General features: G+C 31.5%; 2 protein-coding genes across 3 annotated transcripts; both read left to right on the top strand.

Moving 5' to 3' along the window:
- Positions 1–1,127: 1,127 nt before the first annotated feature.
- Positions 1,128–5,601, top strand: LOC114377367. The gene is made up of 9 exons (XM_028335844.1): positions 1,128–1,289; positions 1,409–1,459; positions 2,292–2,313; positions 2,671–2,785; positions 3,169–3,204; positions 3,700–3,825; positions 4,243–4,349; positions 4,446–4,520; positions 4,799–5,601. Exons 1-9 carry the CDS (start codon positions 1,155–1,157, stop codon positions 5,170–5,172), a joined length of 1,041 nt encoding a protein of 346 aa, XP_028191645.1. The 5' UTR covers positions 1,128–1,154; the 3' UTR covers positions 5,173–5,601.
- Positions 5,602–9,929: 4,328 nt separating this feature from the next.
- On the top strand, positions 9,930–14,323 carry LOC114373601 (alpha/beta hydrolase domain-containing protein 17B-like). 2 transcript variants are annotated; one of them, XM_028331098.1, is made up of 6 exons: positions 9,930–10,678; positions 11,194–11,230; positions 11,339–11,575; positions 11,671–11,718; positions 13,503–13,770; positions 13,823–14,323. In XM_028331098.1, the coding sequence occupies exons 1-5, from the start codon at positions 10,380–10,382 to the stop codon at positions 13,761–13,763; spliced, it is 882 nt and encodes a 293-aa protein (XP_028186899.1). In that variant the 5' UTR covers positions 9,930–10,379; the 3' UTR covers positions 13,764–13,770; positions 13,823–14,323. The 2 variants fall into 2 exon arrangements, with proteins under 2 accessions (XP_028186899.1, XP_028186898.1); XM_028331097.1 differs by having other exon boundaries at positions 9,931–10,678; positions 13,503–14,323.
- The last annotated feature ends 2,373 nt before the right edge of the window (positions 14,324–16,696 follow it).

Genomic DNA, 16,696 nt, shown 5'->3' with positions numbered 1-16,696 from the left:
AACAAGAAATTTGTAAAAAAAATTAACTAGCTAATTATTTTTATATTTTTTTAGTAAGGACTAAAAAGTAATTAAAATATAAATTATAGGGACTAATAATATCACTTTTAAATTAAAAAAAACTAAAAGAGAATTAAAATACAAACTATAAAAACTAAGAAAAAACTTTTAAACTATAGAGATTAAAAAAATAAATTTTAAATTATAGAAATTAAAAAGATAACAATCATGAAACTATAGAACCAAATTAGTCATCTACTTTCCTTTTATATATAAAAAAACATCACCCTTCTTAATTTCATTAACGTTAGTGAAATTTATAGTCCTTTTTATATAATAAATATTAAAGTAAATATATTTAAAATTTACATATTAATAAAAGATATATTTATTTTAAAATAATTTAATATTATATATTAATTAAAATAAAAAATAATAAAAGGCTAACTCTTCATGTCTACATAATGCTAGTAATTCCAAAAAATTTCTCTTCCTAAAAGGCTGCCCCTCTCCATGTTATAAAAATTAAAAAGATAACAATGATGAAACTATAAAGACCAAATTAATCATCTACTTTCCTTTTATATATAAAAAAACATCACCCTTCTTAATTTCATTAACGTTAGTGAAATTTATAGTTCTTTTTTTATAATAAATATTAAAGTAAATATATTTAAAATTTACATATTAATAAAAGATATATTTACTTTAAAATAATTTAATATTATATATTAATTAAAATAAAAAATAATAAAAGGCTAACTCTTCATGTCTACATAATGCTAGTAATTCTAAAAAGTTTCTCTTCCTAAAAGGTTGTCCCTGTCAATGTTATAGAAATTATAAAAATTAAAAAGATAACAATCATGAAACTATAAAGACCAAATTAGTCATCTACTTTCCTTTTATATATAAAAAAACATCACCCTTCTTAATTTCATTAACGTTAGTAAAATTTATAGTCCTTTTTTTATGATAAATATTAAAGTAAATATATTTAAAATTTACATATTAATAAAAGATATATTTACTTTAAAATAATTTATTATTATATATTAATTAAAATAAAAAATAATAAAAGGCTAACTCTTCATGTCTACATAATGATGCTAGTAATTTAAAAAGTTTCTCTTCCTAAAAGGCTGTCCCTGTCCATGTTGAGCGCGTTTGTTCACGCGCCTTCAATTTGTTCTTCCAACACCCTCAGTCATTGTGTGAGTCCGAAGCTCAACCTCTCTCGCTCTTCAATGGCCGTATCCTCTATTCGAATCGCCGTCGTCGGTGATGTGGTAAAGTATCCTCTTCCCACTGTCGTTACAGTTCCAATTTTCCTAACACAACTTTCACTTAACATGTTTGCTAATTTTGGAACGATTCCAATTACCTGATTTTGGGGGGTTTTCTGAAGCATGATTGCTGGAACCTTGAACAAGATTCGAAAGCACTTGAGCTCTTGCAGGTACTTTTGCTCCATTCTGCCTATTTTCACTTTTGTTCCCTGTTGATGAAAAAGGCTTATGCATGTATTGATTGATTATATTCCGCTGCCAACCCACGTGCCTTTTGATTCAATCCTCGGTGCGGTAGGGTTGTGTTGTGCGGTCTATGTTCCCTTTCATATTCCCTAACCCCTAAATGCCTTGACTAAAAGTGTGATAATTATAATACATGATAGGTTTATAGATCAAATAATAATTTTGGTTACCCCACCAAAGGGGGGAAAAACTGAGGCTGTTAGTTTTCATATGCCACAGGGTGTTAGAAAACCTTGCCTTGTTGTGAAATACAAATTTCATTTCAAGTACTACAGAGGAAAATGATTGTCACTTATATGTTATTATTATTTTGAATTAAACAATGCAGGGATTCTTACTTCCAAACCCCTTAAACACCAATACTTAATAGTAGTGATTGCTTTTGGTGAACTTAAGGTTCAATGTTCCTCATTTATATTCCTCCCAGATTCCTCTAAATTTCCATACTAGATTATATTGCTTTCACCCTTAATTTTCAATTTCAAAAAATTTCCTGCTCCAATTTTACCTGTCCCTGACAAAGTAATACTTCATGTAATCATTTGTGATAGAGAAACCAACAGTGATTGGAGTTGTGTCATTTGTGTATAAATGTCCAAATTGATTTTGTCATGTATGGTTTTATGTAGTGAGTTTCCATTTTGTTAATTTATATTGTCAGGTCTTTTTCTTTAATTTATACTGTATGAACTAATTTAACAAGCATGCATATGTATATCTGATCTATCAATCTAATTTAGACCTATATTACTGCAGCCAGATTTGGTGCTGTTTACAGGCAAGTTTCATTGTTACTGATCAACCTATCACATTACGGTGATTAATCTTAAATGCATTTAAGTGCCTTTGCTTTCTCATTGCCTATTTTAATTGGTATGGAAATAGCTGGTGTACACCTATGAAAAATCAGTGTCCATGTTGAAAATTGAATGCCATGGCATTGATCTGTTTATGATTTGCATTAATAGCCAGAGACCTGAACAAATCAGCGTGTCAGCATGCGCCAAGTTTATGCCCTGTTAATTTATTTTTGTTTTATAACTGTTATGATTTATTATGATTAATTTGTTATATGATTTATCTCTTTATTGTTGTTTCCTTCCTTTTTCAATTGTCATGTATTCAATTTTGTTAGGTGATTTTGGTGAAGAAAATCTTGAAGTCATTAAGAGTGTTGTGAATCTTGAATTTGCTAAAGCAGTTATATTGGGAAACCACGATGCCTGGTTTACTAAACAGTTTTCTGGAAGGTGAAGTTTACATGTTTGTCCTGGAATCATCCTGTGTTTGTGTGTGGTTTCATATACTTTTTTGGGAAAGGCTCACATTGTTAGATTCTTCCACGAGACTTAATAAGATTTCCTTTAAAAAAAGATAAAATGCTAGGACAGTAAACTTACAATGTATGTGTACAATACATCTTTCATGTTCCACCACCCCCATAAAAACATGCACAATGCGCGCACACACACACACAAAGACAATCCCATCTGTTTAATCTTTTTGTGAGTACAAGTTTTATAGTATGTCAAATGTATAATTTGTTTGAAGTTTATTATCTGCCCAGTAGGTGCTAGTTGCAAATGCTGATTTCTATTCCAATTGTAAACTAACACTTTGATTCAAATATTAGCAAGGAGAAGGATAAAGTTCAGCTTCAGCTAGAATGGTAAGCTTATTATCTATAAGGATTCAATTTATTCTGGGATAATTTTCTCTAATCTTCATCAATGTGACTTTGTGCATTGCAAATTATTTTTAAATTTGAATGTATTCTTGGCAAAAACAAATTTTATGTTTATGTTGCTGATATGTTTATATAATGCTATGAGTGAAGTATTTCATTCATGAGTTTATCAAAATAAAATGAACTATTTTTCAATTTTCATTGTCCATTAAAGGTTTAAATTTTGAAAATGATTTTCAAATATCTATGATGACTTTTTCATTGTACCATAAACTTGTGAAGTGTAGAGAAGTTACCAATTACTGATGAAGAAAGTTAACTACTTAAAAGTGTAAATTGACACATTTCTCAGCTTTGTTTTTTCCCCCAATCCCAGTCATGGCCAATTTCCTTATGAGTTCACTTATAATGCTTTTATTATTTATGGAGATTCTTAGAAAATTTGTTGATAAATGAATCCATCAATGTGAATCTCAGCCTTGGTAAGGAGCACGTGGCTTATCAACGTTCAGACTTCCCTCAGATAAAAGTAAGCGTTGTTGGTGGACGACCATTTTCTATTGGGGGTAAACCAATGTTTCGGAAAAAGCTTCTTTTGGCAAGGTGTGCAGTGTAATGAAGTAATCATAGACAATTTGACTCTCAAAAGGCTCAAAAATGTATTTAATGTTTCAACTTTCCACCTTAGCTTCTAATACCTACAAAAAAGCGTTAAGTTCACCAATCACACCACTTTGCTCTATTATGTGATCACTTTGAAAGAATATTGTACAATTTTCCAACAGTTAGTTAGTTATAGTGTTATCTTTTTATGCTCTTAATGTATTTCTCTTGTCCAATCTTATCTTGCCTCATTTAATTATCCATTATTGTGACAACACTAAGCCACAGTAAAAGTAGAGTTAGACTTAGATAGTCTTTTATGACTGTCAAGGAGATTATATTATGTGGTGTTTTACTATTCCTATAATTGCCATTGTAGCTCAAAATCAATTTTATCAATTTTGAGCATTGTCGTAGATACGGAGTCAAAGACATGGATGAGAGTGCTAAGAGAATCCAGAAAGCTGCTCTTGGAACACCAGAGGACCATTTTCTTATATTACTTGCACATAATGGACCCACAGGTGAAACGCAGCATTTCAATTTTAATATCAGCTCTGGTGGTGCTAGTCTGTCACATCTGGTACAAAGCATGATATTTGAATTTTAACTTTGTCTAGGCCTTGGTTCTGATTCAAATGATATATGTGGAAAGGATTGGGAATTTGAGGGTGATGGTGATCATGGTGACCCAGGTAATATATACTATTGTGGTTTTGGCTCTCAAAAATCATGTCAAATGCCAAGGCTGTACTCTTATTTCCCATATTAATGCTAAATAATTGTTTCTTTCATTTCCAATGCTTGTGTATAATCTTCCCACATCAAATTATAGTAGTGATTCTGCAGCCCTTGTTCAGTTTTGGTGGATCTGTACCTTAAGATACGAATTGCCAAGAGTGATGGAGATAATGAAAACAGAGAAAAATGGGATACCAATTTTTTAACCTAGTCTAATATGATTATATGACAGATCTAGCACAAGCAATATCCTTGCTAAAGGAGAACAATCAGATATCCATTCCATTGGTTGTGTTCGGTCACATGCACAAAGAGCTGGCATATGGCAATGGCTTTAGGAAAATGATTGTGGTTGGCGCTGATAACACCATATACTTGAATGGGGCAATTGTTCCAAGGGTCAAAAGGTTGGGTGGTGATGAAGACAAGAAAAGCTTAGATGATGAAAGTGCCCTTGCCTCACCAGAGGCCAAAGGTACAAGAAGAGCCTTTACTTTAGTTGAGATTTCGGAAGGAAGAGTTGCCAAGATTGCAGAAAGTTGGGTCTCGGTTGTCGAAGATAGGACCACATTAGAAGAAGAGCACATACTATTTGAGAGCAGCTAGGATCCTCATCCTCCACATATAGGTTCCTGCTTCAGTCACATGGATTTTAATGCGCATAGATAAATGCAGCCAGGGGTGAATTATGTCTCGATACTCATGAATACATCGTATTTAATGTTAGTAACTACTGTATAGACTTGATAAATGGTACATGCTCTGATACCAATTCCCCCTTATCTAGGTGGTGATTTATTGCTTGTACCGCTCCTCCATTCTATGTGGCAATTCAAATGTGCAGGGTTCGTGTCATTATTTTCTTTCTAGCATAGAGGACACCTATTTCTTTTGCTTGTCCTTGCACAGTTGGATAGATGTTGAATGATGTAGGTGGGTCTATTGGATTACCCAGGCTGTTCCATTTTGCCGTCATGGTGCCTATTCTTTTTAACCTGGCACTGTCTGCATGTGGTGCCATTTTATTGTCCAAAATTTACTCTCTTTTGCAAGCACTGTACAGGGATTCTGCAGCTGATAGGTTTGGAGTAGATCATTTTCACGTTTGCTTTTTTTTTTTTTTTTTCTGGACCCAGTGACAATTGCAGTGCTTTGGCAGATAGCTGTGATCCCATTTGGTCATGAAATGCCTCCCATGATTTTTGGCTCCAAGGTAAAGGATAAAGAGGCTGTGATACTGAAGGTTGACCAAACTTTTAATGATTTGATGCTGGCTGTTTCCTCTCTCTCTCTTTTTTTTTTTTTGATAAGTTATGAAAAAAGTTTCACTCACATGAAAGAAATGACCCATTTCCTAGAATTCCTCGATTAACCATGCAATTGGTGAATGACATATTACACGAATACCATTTACTATCATATTATATAGATTCCTTTTTGTTGCCATTAGCCAAGCATCTTTCTTCCTACCATATAATAATAATAATAATCATATTATAAAGCTTTCCATTCTGTAAAAGTGTGCAGTAAAATTATTTGGCACTGTCTTTTTTCTCTCTTGCTTTCTGAAGGTTTGGTGCACCGAATTCCAAGCAGTCTATGGGCTGTTTTTTGACTCGTCTGGTTCCTTTACAGCCGTTGGATAACAGAAAATAAAGTGAAAAAGAAAGCTTAAAGTAACTCTAAGCACTTTCCTTGGTAAAACATTGACGTTGATTCTTACCATGCTAAAAATTACTAATGACTTTATTGTAAAATCTTGGGGCACCATTTTATAATTGTGTGGTGAATGTGACAGCAAATGCCCCACCCTATTGGCCTCATTTTAGTGTCCATTTGATAGAGAACTCTGATTCATTGATCCATGCTGTATATGTTTCTCCTCATCAATTTTGAGAGAGCATTAACATTATTCCTTCATTTATTAGGATTCCTACTTCTTTACCACAGCGGTCCCTCCTCTTAAAGATTAGTCAATTTAGTTTCTTGTCACCTGCCTATCTAGCTTTTCTACCATAAAGCCAACATTTTGGTCTATTTAATATTTCCATTTTCTTTGACAAGTTATTTGTTGTCTAGAACTCAATTCTACCTTAGCCTACGGTCTTAGTAGATGGAGTTAAAACTTGCTAGCACCAAAATATGCCGGCTAACGTTGTAATCTATTTTTTATTATTATGTTATTGTTATAAGTATTTATTGACTTTGTGGATATTAATTTTTACTAGTGAACTTGGTTGGATATCTTTAGTGAAATCTTCTTTCTCAATTATATTTTTTTCATCTACAAGTTTTAAACTCAAAATCTTATTTAAAAAGATTGAATTTAGTGTTACTTAGACCAAATTTATTGATAATCGTATTCTGTTTTGCTTCGTGATTGTCATAATTATAATTAGATAATTGCTATTAAAATTCTGAATTTTGTACATTATATATTTTTCATTAATTTTAGAGTTGTAGTATTGGAGCTGAGCTAAAGCTACAGCGGCATCTCTTTTTTTGTGTGTGTGTGTAAAAACGTCATTTTCTTGATAAAAGATTATTTATAATTTCCTACAAGTGTTGGGTTATGTACTGATAAGTAAGCGCTCTCTCTATTGTCTAAAGTTTAAATTTTGAAAAAGATAATTATTGGAAGGTTTGTTAGTCTGAGTTATTTTATTTTAGTTTCATATTCACTATAGGATAAATACGACATGATGGTGCATGATATCCCATTTCTCACACCCATTGTTGGGTTTATTGCTCCCAAAATATTATCATATTATGAAATAACATAAACAATCATTAAGTAAACTAATAAAATTGTGATTCTATTTATCAAATAGTATTTTTTTTAGAGTGAGTTAAGCCGTGAAAATTTATGTAAAACAATTGTTTTTGATAGGGAAAACGGTACCAAGGATAAAAATGAAATTGACGAACAATCGGCGTTCTCCTTGTCATTTTGAACTTGTGGTTAGCTCATTCCATACCAATTTTTTTACAGCACATTTTATATTTTTATTAGTATCTAGTATTTAAGTTCCATAAAATGCAGTTCCATCACTCGTAAAACTTTTTAATTTAGGAGTTAGCACGCTAGCCTTTTATAGGGACAATGACTGAATTTCTATCTCGAGCTTAAGGAAGAAAAGTATAGGTCGTGCATATGTCTAACAGTTCGAAGCATACAAAAATATTAATTGAGCCACAGCTACATGTGTTTCTAGGTTTATTTTTTTATTTTTTGCATATACTGATATACATGTGTTTCTAGTTATGTATTAGAATCTTTCAATTTTCAAAAAATACTTTAAAAGGTTGAACATGGTTAAATAATTGTTGACAAAGAAACTCATCCACTTTACCTGTTTGATTAATTTTAGGCTTCAGCCAAAAGAATTGAGCTTCCGTACTTTTCTTGGAAAAAAAGTAATAGTGATAATAATAATGGCATAATTCACCATACCCAATCTTGGGAGTAAATATATAACTTGCTCATTATTTCAAAACAGGTTTCCTAACATCAATAGCAAGAAACCATAAAAAGGATTAGTTTGGTAATTATGCAACAACATAGGAGGACCAATGAAGAGAATTTGGTCAAATTATCCTTCCTCACAGCTGGCAAAATCAAGTGTTTAAAAAAAGCACCTAAATATGATTTGTAAGAACTAAGAAGGAAGAAGAATTAATTTGCAAAAGAGTAGTTTATAATTAAGATATTTCTGACGATAACAAATTGTAATTTTCTCAAAAGGAAAAAGATAAGCACGGAATGTCTACTCTGACATTTTTGACACCCTTCTGCCACACTTGGCCCTCTTTCTTTGAAGATCCTCTGCCACCTTTGACCGAATCTAGAGACCCACCATGAACTCTATTACGTCTTCAATCTTTATCTTTCCTTCTCGATCCTGTTAACCACTGGCACATTGTTCTAAATTAAATATTTTAAGTGTTTTTGCCCTAAAATCTAATATACTACGCATTAAAAACATTGTTTTATATTCCTTTTTTTAGTCAAATACTAATTTATGATCAAATGTAAAAAATATCTCCCATATTTGGTCCATAAAACCTTTCAAAGAACGTGTTTCTAACCACTTTTTTTATGAGTACGTGTTTGTATTCAATTTATTACGTAAGCTGGTTTAAAAGTTTAAATTTGTTCTTTTCTCAAGTCATTATTTCATCAAAATCCTACCAGAACTTCGTAATGTTCGCATTTTGTCACACAAGAACAATGTTAACAATATATTATTTCTCGTGACTTTGGAAAATAACTAAATATATTTAATAAGGAGAATGCTAGGAAATACTATAATTTATCTACAACTTGCGTGTTATTAAATATAAATTAAAAGTTTAAAATGAAATAATAATGTTAATTTTTATTTTTTATTAGAATAGAACTCTCTTGGGTGTTCTTAATAGTGAGATCATCTTATGTTTTTTTTTTTCTTGAAGCGTACTATTTCACTTATATTTAACATTTTTCATCGAGATATTTTTTACATTGTAGTTAGTTTAAATTTATGTTAGTTTTTAAAAATATTAATTACATATATTCTAAAAAAATATTGATGAAAAGCAGGGGGAGTTGGTGTGAAAAATGAAAAATGAATGTTTTATTCTAACTTTTTTCATTATATTAATTGTTAGTCTTCTTATGGTATAACCTATCCTTTTTATCTTAGCAGCAGGAGACAAATCTAATAAAAATCAAATCGAGTAATGGATTGTTCCATGGCAAATCATATATTTAATTTAGTCTTATCCTCATTTGCATTGCTCGTAAATGACATGGACCCGAACCCATTTCAAATCACAATCTTTGAAGGGCAAGTCTGTCTTTTCGTTATAGTACCGTAAACACTAAACAGGACCTAAATGACCTCAAACGGACGGCATTCCCTTATAATTGTCAATGATTTTAAAGGAAAACTATCCTTACACAAGAGGATAAGGAAGGTTTAGACTACCCCGAAATTATTGGAGAGTTTTTTCTTATCAGTTTGCTCAATTCTAATTTTTTACTATTAGATCTTGTTAGACCTAATTAGTATAAATTATTATTTTTTTTACATATAATTAAAAATTATGACGCTTAAAGAATTATAAGATTAGCTTAATTATTAAAAGTAAAGAGATCATAAATTCAAACTTTTCTATTCAACAAAAATTAATCAACTAATAACTAATATTAATAAATAAGAAAAATAAATTATGTCACTTAAACATGTTTGATAAGTTTTTTTTATCCAAATCACACAGTCTTATTTAAATTTGATAAGAAATAATAAAATAATTTTCTCTAAATATTTTATATAACTATATATTTAAGAATTAAACTCAAAACTATTAATTAAAACAATATTTTTTTGATTGCATTTGATGAATGAGATGTGAAAGGGTGAGAGAGAAAGAAGAAGGAAAGGAAAGATGGATGGTTCTGGGCAGCAGCAGTTCCAGCTCACCCGCTTAGGTCGGATCTATTTTCTGCCACTCTTCACTTTCCTCCTTCGGTTTCGTCAGAAGCCACTTGGAACTCCAACACCTTTCCATCATCCCAAGTAACACACAACACAACACAACACAACACAACACAGCAACACCAACTTCCTCTTTCTTTCTTTTCTCAAACACATAAAACCATAACTAGTTCTAATTTAAAACACACAACACAACACAACTTTTCCTTTTTATCTTTTATTATTATTTTCATAGTAATAATAATTGAAGAAGAGAGAAGAAGCGGCCAGAAAACAAAATCCCAAGAGACTCTTCCTCCCTCCATCGTTTTGTTTAAGTGTTAAATTAATTAAATGGGCAATGTGACGGGAACAGTGGCGGCGAAATTCGCGTTTTTCCCGCCAGAGCCACCGACGTACGACGTCCGCAGAGAGGAGGATGGGAGGGTGGTGGTGTCGGGTGTCACCGCCGACAAAAACGTCGACGTTCACATTCTCCACACCAAAGGTGGCAACGAGATCGTCGCCACCTTCTGGAAACACCCTTTTGCCAGGTTCACTGTCCTCTACTCTCACGGTAATGCCGCTGACTTGGGTCAGATGCACGACCTCTTCATCGAGCTCAGAGCTCACCTCCGTGTCAATATCATGAGGTTCTCTTTTCTTCTTCTTCTTCTTCTTCTTTCGCCTCGAATTTGTTTTCTGTTTTTCTTCTCTGTTGCATGTATGGAATCAAAAGGTGCGGCTTTGGACATGTTTCTTTATGTTGTTTTTTTTGGGGGGGCAAATTTTAGTTTCTTAGTTTGAATATCTTTGCTTCTGTTTGTGTTTTGCTGTCTCTGTCCTCAACCCCCGCAAAAAATTGTGTGTGCTATTTGATTAAAAAAAAGGTTGCTACATATATTATAAAAATGACAATTGTGTCTTAAGCTTGCACAAAACTTGTTGGTGTTTTACTTTGTATGTAAACTCATGCATAATAATATATTTGCTTCACTTCCATCTTGCTCTTCTTTTTCTTTTTCCTTTTTTTTTTCATTTTTTGTTCTTTTTTAATGTTTATTTTGCTAGAATTGATAGCTTAAAAGATGTTTAGTTTAGAAATTTTTTTGAAGTGTGAACAAAAGCTCTGTCTGAATTTTCGTTCAACTTTATGTTGTATTTGCAGCTATGACTATTCAGGATATGGAGCATCTACAGGTAAGGTATGTAACTCGTCTGATTTCCTTTTTTCCCCTTTATTCTTTTGTAGTTTGGTTCAAAATGAAATTTTCTTTGAACTATGTTTGTGATTATCTCTTCAACTGTGGCAGCCATCTGAGTTCAACACCTATTGCGACATAGAGGCTGTATATAATTGTTTGAAGAACGAGTATGGAATTAAGCAAGAAGAATTGATTTTGTACGGTCAATCGGTTGGAAGTGGACCCACGCTACACTTGGCTTCTAAGTTGCAGAAGTTGAGAGGTGTTGTTCTTCACAGTGCCATCCTTTCAGGGATAAGGGTCTTGTACCCTGTCAAGATGACATTTTGGTTTGACATTTTCAAAGTAAGTTTTACTTTGAGTGTTCTTCATGATTTTTATACTGCCGTACTCTTTGGTCCTGAACTTTGTAGTAACAAAATTCCCTTTTATCATTTCAGAATATAGACAAAATTCGACATGTCAACTGTCCAGTGTTTGTTATACATGTAAGTGTGTTCTCATCTATGTTTTTAATCAACTTCTGCACTTCTGTTTCTTTTTGTCCCTTAAAACTGATCAACGATTTCTTTGTTGAGCTTCTGTCCTGGAGTGATTGTCTTTCTTGTTTTCCTAGCTCTGGCAATGATTAATTCATATAGAGGCTTGGCTGAGCCCTGAATTAAAATAAAAAGATTGCAGAATAATTGATCATTAATTTACTTGAAATACTAGTCTTGGAAAAAGATTGCAAGTTTTCAATTATCTGAATGTTTGATTGCATGTGTGTTATGTAGCAATGCAAAGTGTCAATAGTGCTTAGAGATTCTGGTGTTTTGACTTTTGAGCATCAATATTAGGTTGTTTTAGGAGGCTGATTTGGTTGGACTTCTATTTTCTTTTTCTTTTTTTTTTCACTACAAGATGCCATATAAATATAAAAGTCTGTGTGCTTAGGAAGCCTGATGGTGTTTCCATCTATGAAGGATAGTTTTCCTTTTATCAAGAAGTATTGGAATATTTTAGACATTTATTGTTGTTGCATACTTGCATCATACTTACCATCTGTTTGAAGAAAGTCTTAAAGATTATGTTAACTCAATGGTAAAATTTTGACTCAATATATTCAGCTTCTTAAAAGCAATAAAGCAGATAAATTACTGATGCAAAGTGCAATAGGTTTTGGAGTAAAAACTGAAACAACACTGCGGACAGCAGTTGATATCATTTCCTATTTTTATTGGATTACTCTGTTTTTTGGAAGCTACTTCAAGTTACAGAGCAATCTACACTTAGAATACAGATATAAAATGTGTAAATGATGTTCAATATGATGTGCATGCTCAGTGGAAGGTTGATAACTTGATATTCTGATTACATCATATGATAAGGCTACTCAGTAATGTCAGTATCTATTATATTATCAGATTTGTATCTGTGTAAGCATAGGTATATGAAATGTGCCTTTTTCCAAATTCTTCTTCCAATATGTTTTTTAGCTATTTTATTTCTTGAGTAAGCCTTTATGTTGGTATAGAACATGGAAGTAGCCTGCACTCATTTTCCTAACGAGGAATATTACAAAGATGTTTAACAAATATTTGGTATTGCTCTGTTTCTACATATCCCCTTTTTATTAATAATATTGATAGAACAGATAACTCAACTTTTTTGGTGCTTAATAACAGATAAAGACAATGGTAGAATGCTTAATTGTATGTGTCTAATTTTTTCGGTTTGCAAACCTTGTTGGTTAATGGTTGTCTAATATTTAGTGAAAGATGCTTTTTCCATGCTACTATTGAGGAAACTACCTCATGACCAACCAGAATTGATATATATATATATATTGTCTCAAAGGATTTTGAGCCACATAAAGGAACATTGAATAATTTTTTTATATCCATATATCAAGGCAACAACATAACCATTTCAATGATTTTCAGAACATCGATACATCCTTGCATTTCTCATGGTGGTTGTTTGTTAACCTGTGACCTCATTCATTGAAGCAGGCCAAGCAACATATAGCATAGTAGTCGTCATTGTAAGTGGAATCAATTTTAAGGAAGAAAAATAGATATTATTTGGAACTCATGACAATTTTTCTGCAACTTCTATGTTACTTAGTGCTGCCGTGTATCATTGTTCATGAATTCAGTTTTCCAGAAGTCCATAATCCATACAAAAGAGCTTAGCTGGCATGGATATTTGTCTTCATGTAATATGTCGTTTTTTTGAAGAATTAATATAATTCATAATTTTGTTTGTCTGCTAATGGGATTATGTGCAGGGAACAAATGATGATATTGTTGATTGGTCTCATGGCAAGCGATTGTGGGAACTCTCCAAGGAAAAATATGATCCCTTGTGGGTTAAGGGTGGGGGTCATTGCAACCTTGAAACATTCCCGGAGTACATCAAGTACTTGCGCAAGTTCATTAATGCAATGGAGAAACTCTCACTCACAAAACAGACAAACAAACAACTCACACAAAATCCTAGTATTACTGAATCCAGACATAACAAATGCTTAAGATTTGGCAAAAAATAGCTTTATATTTTTTAGGCTTTGAATGTTGTAGGGAATCAGAATCATGGTTTGATTGAAGGTTGAGCCCAACTGCAATAGTGACTGTGCTACTTTGATTCATAGATTCATGATTTGGCACCCAATCAATCAATTAGAATTGAAGAATGTCTCAAGACCCTAACACCCCCCTTCCCCTCAAAAAAAAATTTGAAGGATGTCTCTGATTCAAATCCTGTTTAGATAGCCATAGCCTATACAACTCAGGACTGGTGCTTGCCTGGTTAATTATAATGTTCTTGATTTGGATTTCTGGCAAAGTTGCTGACTTTGTGTATAGGTCAAGATCATTCTCTGAAGAAAAGAATGTTCTTATTCCACCACTAAAAGAAAAGCTGTTGTTTGATTTCTTTAGGCACACAGTGTAGATAATGGGGCACCTAGATTATTTATTTTAGAAGTGGATCCACATGTCTTATAATCATCTAGTTGCTTACTAAACAAACCAAGAATAATGTGAGGTCCCATGGGGCTAGTTAACAGCCTTCTGGTTTTGAAATCATTAATATTTTCTCTTTGCTTCACTTTTTTTTTTTAAATACATACTTTATACTAATTGAGAACTACGACGTAACAAGGCATAAGGCATAATTCGATAATAATTATGTTCTCTCTCGATTTTCAATTCTTACCAACAAGCAGTACAGCACATTCAATAGAAACTGCATAATACTATCACTTAGTTAATCAATAAAATCTTTGGCTTATCCAAAAAGATATATAAAATGTATAATGCTGAGTATTTGGCACTTCAAGCCTACTTTTTTAAACTGCAAAGTAAGCAATACCTGTCATAGATACTAAGTCACCCATCCTTATATATTAAGCTGGAGTTTATTCTCTTAAAAGATTTCCTTAAAAACCACACGTTATTTTTAACTTGTTCTTAGAAAAATTAAATCCAAAATATTTTTTAATTAATTGTGCTTAAATTATTTATAATATTTTAAATTTTACTTGAAAAAATTATTTATATATATATATAAATTAATTTTAAGTATGTTTTTCAATATTTTGTCTAAATTTTAGATATAGATAAAGACATTTTTTGTGTGTTAAGGAGGACTAAAGCCCAAAGGAAATTAACACTAACTATAAGAAGGGCTGTCAGGCCCATCGTATCCATTAACTATGCAGCTGTTTTTTATCCTTCCAAAATTTCGAATATGACTAAAATTGGCTTTAGTTTTTCAATTTTTTTATTTATTGAATTTGACTCGTGATATTTTTTTAAAAATTAGTCTCTATCATTATTTATTATTGACGCAATACATAGTTATGCATATCACGTCACGAAATATCTCATAATAATAACTAATGATTTATTTAGATGAATATTAAGTAGCTGTTTAGTAATTACAAGATTATTTTAAAAAATATACAGAGTAAAAACACATTTACAGTTAAAAATACTCATAATTTATATGAATATTTACATGTGTTAGGTTGTCAGCAATTAGGTCGATCATGTAATGCACTAATTTTTTTTTAAGAGTATATTTTTTGTACATATCAAACAATATTTTGAATGCATGCCTAAGTAAGAACGAGAGTGTGTTTAGATTCTCGTAAGGAGTGTTTCAAGTTTCAACTCATACTTTGGATAAAAGCTCATTTCTTGTAACTTTTGTTCAAATCATGATTTAGAAGTTCTCAACTAAACTTCGAGCATGCTCATATATACTATAGAAATAAAAAATAATCATCATACTTTATTGCTAAAATTAACTTGTCTATCACTAACAGATGATTGTTAAAATGATTTTTTTTGTCAGGTTTCCTAAACACTTTTGTTTCTATCATCGTCATCTCCAAATATACTCCTTAGTCTTACTAAATGTACATATTATTGGAGTTGCAGACTGTTTTGCTAAGTTTGCTGTTTCTTTGTTTTGTGCTGATATTTTTCTTTTACTTATGCTCCTCTTTTTGCTCATGATGCATGATTTAAACTCTTTGGTTGGCCAGTTAGGGTCTTAATCTAGTTTATCTGGTAGTGGGGTGCTTTTCCCCACTCTAATTCAGCAAAAAAAAAAAAAATACATATTATTGGTTGGAGCACTGAAGGAGTTTAGTATGCCCCTTTGCATGGTCCACATGTTTGTTCTTGGTCTCCATTGTTTCAATAGACGTATGGTAGTAAAAAAATAATATATATATATATATATATATATATATATATATATATATGTTAGTAAAATTTCTTTTATAGTTTTATAAAAAATTAATGAAACTTATGGTACCTGAATTTTTATAAGGTCATCAAGTCCCAAACCTTGACTCTTTTAAATAATTATTATTGTTATTTTGTTAGCGGTGTAGACTGGAGTAATTGCAAAAAATACTTTGATGCTTGAATTAGCAAAAACGAGTTAAAAGTTTAAAATTGTGATTAACACATGTAATCCAAACAATCAGAGGGAGTAAACAAAAACAATTAATTTTATACTAATAAAAAATTAGTTAACACCATTTAGATCATAATTATGTTTGAGAAAACTAGTTGAAAAGTTAACTCAAGATTGAAAAGTTAACATCTTGAAAAGTTAACCAATAGCTGAAAGCTAAAAATTAGCCGTTAGAAGTTGAAAAACTAATTAATTAAATTACAAGTGTTTGGTAAAATTAGATGTTGAAATAACCGAAAAGTGTAGAATGACAAAAAATAAAAAAATTATGATTTGTTTAAAAAGGGTAACTAGAAAATTAAATAAATATATTGAGAATAAAGATAAAAATGAAAGAAAATATAAAAAGTTAGAAATTAGAAGTTAGCGTTTTAAAAAATATTACTTCAAGTAACCTTTCAAAAAACACTATGAGTTATTAAAAAAACTTGTTTATAGAACAATCACACAAATTTTTCATCTAGTAAAAAAGCTAAGAGCTAACTGAAA

The sequence above is a fragment of the Glycine soja genome, chromosome 11 (genome assembly GCF_004193775.1).
Source record: "Glycine soja cultivar W05 chromosome 11, ASM419377v2, whole genome shotgun sequence".
Classification (NCBI taxonomy): domain Eukaryota; kingdom Viridiplantae; phylum Streptophyta; class Magnoliopsida; order Fabales; family Fabaceae; genus Glycine; species Glycine soja.
Note: the sequence above shows the minus strand (reverse complement) of the source record. Positions and strands in the feature narration are given on the sequence as shown.

Coding starts and splice junctions, on each gene's coding strand:
- LOC114377367 (XM_028335844.1), top strand. CDS start 1,155: ATGTTGAGCGCGTTTGTTCACGCGCCTTCAATTTGTTCTTCCAACACC. Junction 1,290..1,408: donor TCGCCGTCGTCGGTGATGTG/GTAAAGTATCCT, acceptor GGTTTTCTGAAG/CATGATTGCTGGAACCTTGA. Junction 4,350..4,445: donor TGCACATAATGGACCCACAG/GTGAAACGCAGC, acceptor AACTTTGTCTAG/GCCTTGGTTCTGATTCAAAT.
- LOC114373601 (XM_028331098.1), top strand. CDS start 10,380: ATGGGCAATGTGACGGGAACAGTGGCGGCGAAATTCGCGTTTTTCCCG. Junction 10,679..11,193: donor CTCCGTGTCAATATCATGAG/GTTCTCTTTTCT, acceptor TTGTATTTGCAG/CTATGACTATTCAGGATATG. Junction 11,576..11,670: donor TTTGGTTTGACATTTTCAAA/GTAAGTTTTACT, acceptor TTATCATTTCAG/AATATAGACAAAATTCGACA.